General features: G+C 55.8%; 1 protein-coding gene across 1 annotated transcript; it reads left to right on the top strand.

Annotated features, from left to right (window-relative positions):
• Positions 1 to 721: 721 nt before the first annotated feature.
• SAPCD2 (suppressor APC domain containing 2) lies at positions 722 to 13,363 on the top strand. Its single transcript, XM_014949709.1, has 7 exons — positions 722 to 1,122; positions 5,803 to 5,944; positions 6,134 to 6,409; positions 9,505 to 9,651; positions 9,802 to 9,903; positions 10,386 to 10,499; positions 11,548 to 13,363. The coding sequence occupies exons 1-7, from the start codon at positions 746 to 748 to the stop codon at positions 11,674 to 11,676; spliced, it is 1,287 nt and encodes a 428-aa protein (XP_014805195.1). The 5' UTR covers positions 722 to 745; the 3' UTR covers positions 11,677 to 13,363.
• Positions 13,364 to 13,777: the final 414 nt, after the last annotated feature.

Here is a 13,777-nt window from a genome sequence, read left to right on the forward strand (position 1 = left end):
TGCTGGTCTCTTCTCACAGGTAATTAATGACAGAACAAGAGGGAATGGCTTCAAGCTCCAACAGGGTAGGTTTAGACTGAACATTAGGAAGGAATTTTTCACGGAAAGAGTGGTCGGGCATTGGAATAGGCTGCCCAGGGAGGTGGTGGAGTCACCGTCCCTGGCTGTGTTTAAGGGACGTTTAGATGGGGTACTGAGGGATATGGTGTAGGGGAGGACTATGTAGAGTAGGGTAGATGGTTGGACTCGATGATCCCAAGGGTCTCTTCCAACCTGAACGATTCTATGATTCTATGAATTCCGTGATATTATTCTCTTTAACGATTGGTCGGGATTTTTTCGTTTCCTGTGTGAATGGGTGCACAGGCTGTTTTCTTCTTCCATTGCTGTCTCTCGAGCAGGGCGTACCGTTTGGGTGGGTGGTCAATGAATCGGTGGCCACGATCTCCCCCTGCAGGGGCTCGGATGGCGGTAGGATGGAGAAGGAGAGACCTCCATGAGTCGGCCCCGCTCTCGGCCGGGAGAGGGGGCGAAGGGGCGAGGAGAGACTGGGAGCCCCTCGCCCCCTCTCCCGGCCGAGAGCGGGGGGGGGTTTCGCGGAACTCAAACCGCCGTCCTCCCCCTCAGCCAATGGCCGGCGCCGCCGCTCGCCGCCAACCAATGAGCGCGCGGAACCGCCCGCCTCCAACCAATAGGAGCGCGGGGAGGGCGGGGCGAGTAACGCTCGGGAACGGCGGCGGCGGCGATGGCCCCGGAGCGCGGCGACCGGTCGCTCCCCCCCGGCGGTACCGAGGGGCTCCCCCGGGTGTTCCTCCAGAGCCTGCGGACTCTTTTCGATATCCTGGATGACCGGCGGCGGGGTTACGTGCACCTACGGGAGATCGAGTCCCGCTGGCGGGGAGCGGAAGCCCAGGAGCTGCCCGCCGGGGTGATGGAGGGCTTGCGGCGGGCGGCGCCGGCCAGCGGGTACCTCACGTTCGAGCGGTTCGTCCTGGGCCTGCGCGCCGCCCTGCCCGGTGCTGACCCCCCCCCGGAGAGCGGCGGCGGGCGGCGGGGCGCGGAGAAGCCGCCGAGCCCCCGCGGTGCCGAGGAGCGGCGGGGGAAGAGCGGCGGGCACTGTCGGTGGGGGGGCTGGGGGCGGGCTGGGAGCCCGGGGCTTGCTCCGGTCCTCGGGCAGCGCATCCCGCTTCCTTGGAGCCAGCAGCAAGCTCCCCCCGCGGGACTGGGGTGAGACTCCTCCAAAGCTCCTGCAGGTCTCAGTCTGGCTGGGGTGGGCTCTGAGCCGGGCTGGGGGAGACACAACTGCTGCCCTGCCCGCCCGGGGTCTGTGCTCCCCTTCATGGCCCTCCTTGCCTGGGGGCTTGGCTGTTTATAGGGGTGAAAGAACTAAGGGCTTTACCGTAACGTGTCCATGGTGGTCGAACCCCTGGCATAAACTTTGCAGGTGACCTTCCTTGGGGGTAGGTGTTCTCGGGGGGTCGCTGGGCCTCCGGGAGCCCTGCAGCTTCCCTGGAGCAAGAGCTGGGGTCAGGGAGCGCCCTGTGCCCGGGTGGGCACCTTGCTGTGGCTCTGCCCCCTCAGAAAGGCTTGGTTCACTATTTTGTCTACGTTCTAGACCAAAAAAAAGTAGTGAAACCTGATCCAACTTTTTTGTTTGGATAATTCCACAGCACTATTTACAATAATAAATAATTCAGCAATAATTAAATGGGAAAGTAGCATCAGGGAGATGCACTTTGCTGTCCCCGAGCGCTGTCTGGGTGGCCAGGCCAGGGCTCTGTCTGCAGAGCTCATCCCCAGGTCCCTGTGGACTCTGCCCCTTCCTTGGGGTCCCCATGTGGGGTCTACCAGGGTCCCCCAGCCCTGGGTGACACGCTGACCTCAGCAAGCGGGAGACTGTCACTGGCGTCTTGATTTGTGGCTGGGCAGTAGGAGACGTAGTGGGGAAACCCGGCTTCTGGACTTGCCTGGTGTAGGTAATAATTCTTTATCTAGAGTTGTGAAGCACTTTGACACAAAGGTCTGTGTGAGGAGCTGGTGTTTGCTATTGCAACACTTGAGCGTGATGACTTCCTCTGCCTTGGGAAAGTTGTCTGGGCTGGTTTGCCTTCCCTTCCCACCCGCACCCTCCCAGTCCCTTCTTCTGCTGGGTGGAGAAGAAACTTTAACCGTGGCGGAGGTTCTCTGCTTTCCACTTTGCCTCCAGACTAATCACTGGAGCTTCATCTAAGGGAATATTATTAAGCAGGCTGGTTCTTCTGTCATCAAGAGTATAAATCTGGAAAAACCTGAAAAAAAAATCCTGCTTGATAAATAAACATCAGATTGAAGACTCTGCCCTGGGAAGGAGCAAGCAGATGACTACAGCAACTTTCTGGTTGCGGAGGATCTTTCCTTTAGAGGCTGATGTTACGCTGATGTCTGGAGCCTGCGGGCAGGGTTAGTTCCTCAGCCCTCGCTGCCAGCTCCCCGCAGTGCAGGACTGTTCTGCCAACAGGCCTGAATTTCAGGTTGATTCAGCAGCTTAGCAAATGTTATAACTCAGAGTTATTCTGTCTCTTTATGTCCAGGTCCTGCACAGCTGCCCAGTGCTCCCTGCCACCGGGGAGGGTTTCCTGGAGAGTGGTTGAACCAGTAGATATTCTCCTCAGCTGGCTGCGAGGGAGCTGGGCACCGCCGTGGCAGGACATGGCTCTTTCTTCCTGTGGAGAAGTATACCTGGTGCTGAGAGATGCCTGTGAATCCCAGAAGCCCTGTCTCCATTCCAATTGTATTGTTTGGGCTTGAGGCTCCAGCTGCACGAGGTAGCTTCTGTAAGAACCCAATCAAGGGCAGGGAGATGGCATACCAGTGCTCATCAGCTGCAAAGAGTCTGAGGAAACCCTGTCTGTGTTTTGGGGGAAGGAGGTGCTCACGGGATGCCACCCTAGCTCTGCTTCCTGGTCCAGCAGGGCATCTGCATGCGTCAGAGGTGATTTGGATGTGGAATTGTGGCAAGATGGCAGAGGTTGGGGCCAGGTGATCCTCCTGGTGCATCCAGGGGTGCAATGAGCCAGCGGGACAGCGATTCTGTCCCCTCGTCCCTGCTAACCTCCACTAGCATATGGGCAGAAGCTCTTCTGAAGAAATCCCTGCTCAGAGTCAGCTTCCAGCTCCTCAGAAGCTCTCGTCAGCCTGGTGGTACTGGAGCAGCCCATGAGCCACTGCTGGACACCAGCTACAGTCTCTGGGGAGCCAACAGCATCTGCCAGGCACAAGGCAGATGAGGCTGATATTGAAGAAGAGCTTGGACTCAGAAGTCACCATGATGGCTTCCCTACCACTGGTGCCAAGGTGGCCTGTCGTAGTAGCATACAAGCATCTCGATGTTGGGGGTCTTTACCCTTGGGGTTCCTCTGAGAGCTGAGACCTGGGGAAGTTAAGACACAGAGCAGAAAGTGCCTTGCCAGGAGGTGGTGGCCCTGGGCACTGCCTCCTCCCCCAGCGCAGCACTTGCCTTTGCTGCTGGGGTGGCCCAGCTCTGGCAGCTGCCTGGAGAGCTGGTGGACCCACAGGAAGGAGGCAATGGTTTGTAGGTAGCTGTTAAAGAATCATAGAATCATCTAGGTTGGAAGGGACCTTCAAGATAATCTAGTCCAACCATCAACCTAACTCTGACAAAAAAACCATCACTAAACCATGTCCCCCAGCACCATGTCAACCTGTCTTTTGGACACCTCCAAGGATAGTGCCTCAACTACTTCCCTGGGCAGCCCATTCCAATGCTTGATAACCCTTTCAGTGTAAAAATTCTTCTTAATATCCAATCTGAACTTCCCCTGGCATAACTTGAGGCTGTTTCCTCTAGTCCTGTCACCTGTGACTTGGGGGAAGAGACCGACCCCCACCTCTTTATGACCTCCTTTCAGGTAGTTGTAGAGAGGGAGAAGGTCTCCCCTCAGCCTCCTTTTCTCCAGGCTGAACAACCCCAGCTCCCTCAGCCTCTCTTCATAAGACTTATTCTCTAGACCCCTTACCAGCTTCGTTGCCCTTCTCTGGACCCGCTCCAGCCCCTCAATGTCTTTTTTGTGGTGAGGGGCCCAAAACTGGGCACAGTACTCAAGGTGGGGCTTCACCAGTGCTGAGTACAGGGGGATGATCACCTCCTGAGTCCTACCCAACACGCTGCTCCTGAAACAGTTATTGTCTGGGCCATTGCCAAAGACAGGGATGTAAATGTGTAAAACGCCCATGAGGTGTCATGGTCCTGGGCACTTGCTCTGGCTGGAGAATGCTGGGCTCAGGCCCTGCAGGGAGAAGGTGGCTCTGGGAGGGAGGAGGATCATATCTCATGGCAGGATCTCTTCCACCTCTGGTGAGCTGGTCATGCTCTTTGCCTAAAAAAACTGATCCCAGTTCATTAGTGGCATCCTGTTTTAGCCACTACGTTGTCAGCTCAGGTGCATGGAGATCAGTTGTTTGACCAGGAATCACCTTCTTATCATAGGCTCAGCTCAGCCTGGCATTTCCAAGTAACAGCAGCAAAAACCTTTTTACTGTGTTGTTTTTACCCTGCAGCTCTTCCCAGAGGTGCTCCTGGCTTTGCTTTGGGATTCTGCCTTTTGAAGCTACCTTTGGTTTTGGGGATATTCCTCAGCTTCCCAAGCAGGATGTGATACAGGTCTGCTAGGAGAACATATATGTGGTTGCACTGGTCTTACTGGCTTCCTTCCAGGTAGATATGGGTTTGTGAAACCAGACACTTGGCAAAACGGATGAATGGGAGATATTAAAGACTTTGTGTTTATTGATGTGCCGGAGATCTGTCTGTGCCGGACCGCTTGCTGGTAGGAGAAGTGGGATGCCATGATGGACCAGAAGGAGCAGCACAGGAGCCTGACTCCAGCTCCCATGGCAGAACCAGTGCAAATGTGGCAGCACAGGCAGCCCCAGTGTGGGGCAACACTCCCAGACCTTGGTGCCTTCAAGGTGAGGGGTAGCTCCTATGGCCATGGCTGCCCTCTCCTGCCCCATCTCCCTCATCCATCGTGTCCATGTGCTCAGCTGACAAGACTTGTGGAGGAGCAGGTGGTGGTGTGCCCTGTCCCAGCAGGCACAAGAGCTCTTGGTGCCCATGCAGCAGGGAATGTGCTAGCCCTGGGCAAGGCAGCTTTGCTGCCTGGGAGCTGGTGTGTGCCCAGCCTGTGGGAGAAGGATGTGGCAACAGGTGGGGGTGGGGCAGATACCTGGGGAGCGGTCCCAAGGAGGAGATGTTTTCCCCAGCTGCCTCACTGCCTGCCTTCGCTTGCTCTTGTTTGAAAGCCAGATTGGGAAAGAAACTCTTGAGAAAAGCTGCGCGCAGAGAGCATGGTGAGCTGCAAGAGTGAGGGGGTGAGCACAAGGCAAGGTCTGCAGGGCACCAGGGCAAAAAGGGAGGTGCAGCCGCCTTGCTGCCCAGGCAAGTTTAGGGAGGGTGCTGGCTGCACCCTTGGCTGCACTGGCACTGTGGTTTGGAGCTTTTCCAGCTCGGCCAGAAGCAGGGGATGTAAGCTGGCTTGGCTGGGGCTGCAGGGTTGTGTTTCTGGCAAGTTTGCCTGAGCAGGTGATGTGGGGCTTGTACTGACTTTTCTGCAGGTGCCTGGCCAATACCTGCTTTGATGTCCAGGCAGGAGGTGTCTGATCCAGCCTAAAACCTGCCAGTATGAACTTAATCTGCAAAAATAGGTTATGCATGGATTTGCAACCACGTCATGTATTTGTAGTAGATCCGTCTTTTGCAAGACAGAATTTTGGGATTTTAATAAAATTTTGGAAAACCTACAGCCTGATGTACTCTATGGTTGGCCCACAGACACAGGGTCTGGAGGGGTACGTCTGCACAGCCAAGCCCATCACCAAGCAGGAGCTGCCTCCAAGAGGAGTTGTGTTCCTGGCAGAGCCTGTGCCAGCCAAGCAGGACTCAGGGGTCCCGTAAGGACAGGACGAGGGTAGGCAGTATTATTTATGGTTTAACTACCTGTGCCGGGACTGAATCAGCATTGTCTGGAAGCTGCCTGCTTTTTGCAGAAGATGACTACTGAGGTCTGTTGCCAGCCTGGCGCGGTCAAGTCGATTGTTGCTGAAGCCTGTCCTGCCCATACACAGATGCAAGTAGGTGCTCAAGCCAGTGCTTTGCTCAGCTGCTCCCTGCCACGTCTATTTGCAAGACCACCCTACAGATAGAGGTCCCCGAGAAGTGGCTGTGGGGAGGTTTTTGTTGCAACCGGCTGGTAGCCTCATGATTTCCTCTGTTACAGGTGGTGATACTAAAGCTGCTGGGCAGTCCCGGGGAGATGGTAGCCATCCAGGGGCTGGGGACACTCGGAGGCATCAGAGGGGACGTGCAGAACACCGCAGACACACCATCACCAATGGCGTGGACTTCAATGTGGTAAGGGGACAGCCCTGTCATGGGCTTCAGCAAAGGGGCCCGTGCTCCCAGGGGAAGGTGGACTGCAGGAATCCCTCACTGGTGACACCAGCTCTGTTTGGGCTGTGGCTCCTCCTTGCCCAGCCTGCACATGTGAGCTGTGGGGTGTCCAGGCACATCCTTATATTTTGGATATAAAGCTCCATTGATGTATGTGGAGGTACATCCGAGATTTTTTCTGTCCCAAATTGTGCCAGACAGGGAGGAAGCACATGTTCCCTTGCCTTCCCCCAGTGTGGAGTCAGCCCATGGAGTCACTGTTTAACTGCACGGGTGCCTTCCCAGTGGGCAAATCCTTCGGCAAAGAAAGGCAGAGTTGTAGGTGTACGAGCTGGTGGGTCTCTGGGCCTTTCAAGCGCTCCAGCGAGGGTCGGGTATGCTCTGTGCTAGTGAGCGGTGGTGCTGGGCTGCATCCCCTGCCAGATGTTCTCTGCAGGTCAGGGCTCAAGCATGCTGATCCTCCTGGCTCCCGAGAGACTTTTTGCCAGTAATGCAGAGAAATCAGCATTGAATTTAGCTGGGCAGCCCAGGATGGAGGGATCCCTACCGCTCCTAAGTGGGATGGAGAAGCTGCCTGGGCATGTTCCCCACATGCTTAAGCTATATTTTCCTGGGAAGAACGCCAGGACCCGGCCTGCAGGATGAGTGACTGGCAGGACAAGCTCCGGCGGGTATTGGAGCTGCTGCCGAGGCTGTGGCTGTCACCTCTGCACTTCCACTGCTTGTGCCCTGGTGTCACCTGGCTCCATGAGCCAGCGGGGCTGAACAGTGGCACAGGTAGCATCAATTACAGCCTGGCCCAGGCCTTGCGGGACATAACGTGCTCTGCCGCCTGGCCTGGGGAGGCAGATTTGTGCACACATGGTTTGCTGGGCAAGCAGCCTTGGACGGGGCTGGGGTGCTCTCGGGCTGAGAGGTGTCTGCTGAGAGGTGCTGGCACGGACTAATAAATGTAGATGTGTGCATCTGGGGATGGGGTTGTCTGGTTTTGGTGGCTGGGAGTTGCTGCTTCGGAGAGGGGAGGTTCCCTCCTTCCCTAGCAAGACTCTTCCCCGTGCGCGCAGCTCCATGCTGGAGCCCATCACTGCTGGGAGCTCAAGGTCCTGCCTTGAGTGGTGAGCAAGGTCCTGCCCTGGTGAGAAGGGGCTGGTGGCCAACATGTCTTGCTGAGAGCTAGGGTCTGTTCCCAGCTGTGCCACAAGCACTCTTGCCCTGGGCTTTTGTTGCCCTTGCCTCTGCTTCCCCAAGGTTTTGGGGGGCCAGTATAAGGGAGATCTTCTGCCTTCCTTTTCCCCTCCCCATGTGCCCGAGTGCTGCACTGCCTTTTGCATGCTCCTCCCTCCAGAGAAGGGATCCCTGTCCCTTTCCCACTGGTGAGAAACCTTCCCTGGCTGGAACCTTCGGGTACTGATCCCACTTCTGAGTGTACAGAGCTGGAAGAGGTTTAAGTCCAGCAAGGACTGAATCCCTGCGATGGGTGGTACTGCTGCCCTGCTGGAGCTGGCAGGATGTTTGGTCCTCCAGAGACAATACACTCAGCTGGGAATAAGCTAATTTGCCTTAAGGGAGATGGGAGCAGTGGTGTCCATCCCGCATCCTGGGGTGCACTGGGATGGATTCACCCTGAGCAGTGAAGCAGAGGTGTGGGGACTGCGCTGTGGACCCTGGGACCCTTTGCACCACCACAGCTGGTGTCTGCTCAGCTGGTGCTTTTCAGCCAGTCCATCATTGATTGGCCTGATTTCCTCATGGCCGCAGGGGGGATGAGACCTTCTGTGACAGGCTGAGCGCTTTCATTTGTAGGCAGCCCAGGGTACGGCACTGTCCCCTCCCCTTCTGCCCCGGGGACCACCAACCACATCCAGCACTCTCTTCTTCCTGCCCCAGAAGCTGCCTCTGCCCCAGAGCATCCCGCCCTTAGTGAAATGCCATCTGTCCCTGCGCCCGGCAGAGCTGCTGATGTTCCACTGCTCTGTGGGATGCTGCCTCTTCCTCCGGTCACTGTGCTGGCCAGCAAGCCTGGTGGTGCCAGGCCAGACCAGGCAGTCACAGGATGCAGCTTGAGCTGGGTGGGGGTCCTTGGCACATACAGCACCTTCTTCATGCCCCTCAGCAACAGCCTGTCTAGCACCAAGGCTCTGTGCTTCTTCCTGTGGGTATGTCCTCTTTGGTCTGTCTGTCCATCCAAGCTGGGGGGATGAGGGGTGGGGGAGGACTGTCGTGTTGCAAACAGCATTTGAAGAGCAGCCCTGGTGTAAAGCGTGGATGGCCTGGGGTGGTTGGGTGACTTTGGGGCTGGCAGTAGGGATGGGGAAATGCTGGCAGCCTGAAGAAAGTCTTGGTATGGTCTCGTTTGTCTCCAGGAGTGGGGATCTGTTTGGGGTCACTTCTGAGCTAAGTTGTCCCCCTCCAGATCTCTCCAAAGCAGCAGGAGAGGTTCCTGAGCATCCAGCAGCTTCTGGGTGATCAAAGTCCCGCTGGTGCCTGGAGGAGACTCTCCTGTAGCTCAGTCTGTGCTGTGGGCAGTGGGGCCAGGCTGTGTTGTGGCAGAGAGGGCAGAGGCAGCAAGGCAGGCAGCTCGGAGCTGCCTTGGGGGTGAAGCAGAGGAGGGAACAGAGTGCTGGGGAAACAGAGTCACACATTTTCCCCTGGCTTCCAGTCTGTGTGTAGCTCAGCTGCTTGCTGAGATCCGTGTGTGTTTGTGCTGCTGGCTGGCCCTCACAGCCTGGGGGGATCTGGGGAGAGGCTGCAGGCCCTGCTCTTGCTGCATCCAATGTGGAGAAACCTCCTTCTGCAGTGGAGAGCAGGAGGGTGGAGGTGGCCTAACTGTCTTTGGCCTGCTTTGGTTGTTCTCCCAAGCCGGAGGACTCTTCCCCCAGAGCAGCATCAGGCAGCAGCCATCATCATCCCGCTCTTCTGCAGCTTTGCACGGAGAGAGGAGCTGGGGCCCCAGCCTGTATCCATTTCCCTCTGCGCCTTGTGAAGAAACTAGCTCCTGGGGCTTGACAAGGCCTTGGTGGGGAGGGGGTGACATCTCTGCATGCTCTGTCCTGCAGCTGAAGCACATGAAGGAGCTGGAACAGGAGAAGGATTTCCTGCTGCAAGGTCTGGAGCTGGTAGAGCGCACCTGGGAGTGGTACCACCAGCACATCCAGTTCATGCAGGAACGCCAAAGGCTCCTGGGGAAGAACAAAACCAGTGCTGTGAGTCTAGGGCTTGTTCTTGGGGTGTCCATCTGCTTGGGATGGTCTACAGCTGCTTGTGGGTTTGGAGAACCGGGCTGGGACTTGGCTGGAGCTGGAGTCAGCCCCATAGTAACCCCCAGCATCATCTTCTTCCTTCCTGTCCCCCAGGAGTTCCTCCCTGAAGGCGGCCAGAGCCACCTGGGGCACCTGCTCCCCAAGCTGCAGGAGGTGAACAGCTGCCTGGGTGACCTCCTTTCCACCGCTGGCAAGGTGAGAGCAGCAGATTAGCAGCATGTGGTTGTTTGCGTGAGCTTGGGACCCTTGTTATGCTGGTGGCTGGGCTGACATTGGAGCTGCCAGAGTTCCCCCGGGCTCTGGGGAGGTGACTTGACTCCGTGGGCAAGATGGGGGATGGCCAAGAGCTGGGCTGGAGGACGCTCAAAGCATTTGGGGGACTAAAGGAGATCCCCAAAAAGGCGTCAATAAGGAAGCCATCCTGCTGAGGTGCTGAGTCAGCCCTTTCAGAGCTGGCTGTCCTGTTGGGCTCCTGGCAGGAACATAGGAACATTTCCCACCTCTGCTTGCCTTGCTGGACACCCTGCGATGGCCTGTGCTGGGTTCTTAGTCCGGCGCTGGGCTTCTCTCAGTTCCCCCTGTGCCACAGAAACAGCTTCTGACCTTGGAGAAGGGCTGGGGAGGGCCTCTGGGAAGAAAGCTCAATGTCTCATCCCTTCCCTTCATCTTCTCTGCAGCCAGCAAACTCCTCCTCAGCCCTGGGCAGGCTGGTCCCTGTGGTGTCCCCAGCCTCAGCAGGCTCACAGCAAACCATCAACATGCTGAAGGAGCAAAACCGGCTTCTCACTAAAGTGAGTGGGAATATGGGGGAAGGAGATTGCCTTTGGGGGGTGCTGGGAGGAGAGCAGGGAGGCTGGGATGCGGCTGGGGAAGGAATATGAGGCATTGGAAGGTGTTCTTTCAGTTTGGCCAAGCTTGGTCATTGAAGCATGGGGGCTGCACTTAGAGACCCCCCCATCACACAGCTGTGCCTAATTGTTTGCTGGGTAAGGGTCCACAGGCAGGTCCCAGCCTGATGGAGAAGCCACGAGAGGGTGCCAAGGGTGCTGCAGTAGGGGTCTGGGAGCAGGGCTGCTGGGGAAGGGGCACCTGTGATGGCCCTGCCTGGGCCAGGCTCATCGCTGGGATTCACATCCCAGCAGCAAATGTGCCACAGAATCACGGAATTGTCAGAGTTGGAAGGGACCTCTAGAGATCCTTTAGTCCAACTCCCCTGCCAAAGCAGCGTTGCCCAGAGCACATCACTCAGGAGCATCCAGGTGGGGCTTGAAGATCTCCGGAGACGGGGACTCCACACCCTCCCTGGGCAGCCTCTGCCAGGGCTCTGGCATGCTCACTGGAAAGAGGTTTTTCCTTGTATTTGAATGGAACTTCCCATGTTCCAGCTTGTGCCCATCGCTCCTCGCCCTATTGCTGGAAACCACTGGAAAGAGTCCGGCTCCATCGTCCTGCAACCACCCTTTAGACACTTGTCAGCATTGATAAGGTCTCCCCTCAGCCTTCTCTTCTCCAGGCTCAAGAGTCCCAGCTCTCTCAGCCTTTCCTCACCAGGGAGATCCTCCAATCCCTCCATCATCTTAGTTGCCCTACGCTGGACTCTCTCCAGCAGTCCCCTGTCTCTCTTGAACTGGGGAGCCCAGAACTGGACGCAGGATCCCAGTTGTGGCCTCACCAGTGCAGAGCAGAGGGGGAGAATGACCTCCCTCGACCTACTGGCCACACTTCTCCCTACACAGCCCAGGATTCCATTGGCCCTCTTGGCAACAAGGGCACATTGCTGGCTCATGGATAGTTTAACTAGTTTATGGTGCCAGTGTTTTCCTCCTCTGTCCCATGCAGGAGGTGACTGACAAGAGTGAACGTATCACCCAGCTGGAGCAGGAGAAATCTGCCCTGATCAAGCAGCTCTTCGAGGCTCGCGCCCGCAATAGCCATGAAACGAGCCAGCTGGACTCTACCTTCATTTAGCAACCATCTCCCTGTGCGCTGTCCTTGAGCTTCCTTGGGGTTTTCATGGGACTTTTGCCTAAAACCCGTCACACCAGTTGCTCCAGATGGCATCTCTGCAGGAGGAAGCCGGGAAGGTTTTCCTGACTCTGCCTGGGGAGCATCCCCTCACTGCTCTGCTGCTGGGCTTTCCAGATGTACTGCTCTCAAGCTGCTCCTTTTCTGTCTTTGAAGGGACTGCAAGGACTGTACCCCCAGCCCGGTGATCCCTGATGTGCTGGGGAAGCACCTGCTGCCCATGCTGCCTGTGTGGGTGGCAGCTGCTGTGCCGGTCGCCTGACTTAGGCTGAATTTTGGCTGCTCTCAGAAAAAGGTGATGCATCTTCAACACATCTCCAGGCGAGCCTGGTTGTCGAACGGTGCCTTGTCCCACTGTTGGAGGACAAGATTGAAAAATCTGATGGGGCATACCTGTCTGCTTTCTACTGCCTGAGTTGTGCCTGCCAGTAACACCGTACTGGGCCAGAGCAGTGCCGGAGCTGGTGCTCCTGCTGGGGTAATCCCTCTTTCCAGTTTGTGGTAGTGATGCCATAGTCATTGTTTACATGTCTGCAGGCTCCTGTAGTTAATGAGCCATAGACCCAAACGAGGTAGCCTGTACCTCTGAGCTGCTGTTCCAGGTTGTTTGCAGGTTGAGGCAGAGACATCTACATCCCTTTATTTGGCTTAACCCAGCAAATGTTTCCTTATCACTGCCAGACTTATATGTTTTTCATGATGACTTTAAAAAGAGAGGTGATTTCCTACAGCACAAGGATGCTGACACAAGCCTGACTTCACAGAGGGGCTTTAGGACAAGGTTTTGTATTTAACTGAAGTTGGGTGATGGAGCAGAGGCTGATGGGCCCTTCCCTTTGCGCATCTCCAAGTGGAGACATGGCAGCTTTGCCTGTCATGGTGGTGAATGCTGGCTCCTTGGGGTGACATCCTGAGTGAACTGCACCCCTCTTCAGGTCTCTTGGGGCAGGTGGGGTGGTCTAATCGTGGGTCCTGTTAGACTGGTGCATCTCAAAATATCTCCTCCTTCTCACCCAGCTCAGTGATGCTTGAGCTGAACAATGTCTTCCACTGCACTTGGTATTTATGGTACTTTCATAGGAGATCCTTGTGAATTCCCCATGTAGCACAGGCCTGTCCCTCCGTATCTCCAAGACCAGGACCTTTCTCTCTAGGGTTGTTTCATGCTCTGACTCTCCTCGTATGATGCCATGGCACAATGCACTGAGCTGGGCAGAAAGAGCTGGTCCTGCCCTGGGCTGGGCACCACACAGACCAATTATTTTCTCACTCCTGTTTTTCTCTCTCTGTGCTGTCTGTCCCATCCAGCTCCGTCTTTGAGATTGATCTTTACTGTAAAGCATGAATCCCTGCTCTGCCCTTTTTCCTGTTGTCCTGTGCCTCTCCCAGGGAGAGGGAGGAGGAAGAGGATCAAGGCCATGGCTAGTTGTGTCCCTGCCTGCAAGAGTAGGGTGTTAGTTGTCCCCTGGGCATCAGTACCGTTGTCCCTTGGACATCGGTACCTGCCATCTCTTTATGATGCCATTTTGGTGTCCAGTACCTGTTTTGCCTGAGGTTTACATAAAAGTGACCTTCTTTATGAGGAGAGTCACCTTTCTGTAGGAATAATAAAGTGGGGTGAACTACTTAATTTATCCCTCTGTCTCTCTGTCTAAATCAGCCTATCTGCTGCTGTGAGTTGTGAATCATAGAATCACAGAATCTTCATGGTTGGAAGGGACCTTTGAGATCATCAAGTCCAACCATTAAAAAAAAATAAAACCAAACAACACAACACCAAAACAAAAAAACCAACACCCCATCACCACAGCAATCACCATACCCAACAATCTCAGGCACTAGAGCATGCCCTGAAGTGCCACATCTACATGTTTCTTAAATACCTCCACCACCTCCCTGGGCAGGCCATTCCAGTGTCTGACCACTCTCTCTGTAAAGTAATTCTTCTTAATATCTAATCTAAACCTTCCCTGCTGCGACTTCAGACCATTTCCTCTGGTCCTGTCATTATTGCCTTGGGAGAAGAGGCCAACCCCCCACCTCT

Source organism: Calidris pugnax, unplaced genomic scaffold, assembly GCF_001431845.1.
Source record: "Calidris pugnax isolate Ruff unplaced genomic scaffold, ASM143184v1 scaffold192, whole genome shotgun sequence".
Classification (NCBI taxonomy): Eukaryota; Metazoa; Chordata; class Aves; order Charadriiformes; family Scolopacidae; genus Calidris; species Calidris pugnax.

Coding starts and splice junctions, on each gene's coding strand:
- SAPCD2 (XM_014949709.1), top strand. CDS start 746: ATGGCCCCGGAGCGCGGCGACCGGTCGCTCCCCCCCGGCGGTACCGAG. Junction 9,652..9,801: donor GGAAGAACAAAACCAGTGCT/GTGAGTCTAGGG, acceptor CCTGTCCCCCAG/GAGTTCCTCCCTGAAGGCGG. Junction 9,904..10,385: donor TCCTTTCCACCGCTGGCAAG/GTGAGAGCAGCA, acceptor TCTTCTCTGCAG/CCAGCAAACTCCTCCTCAGC.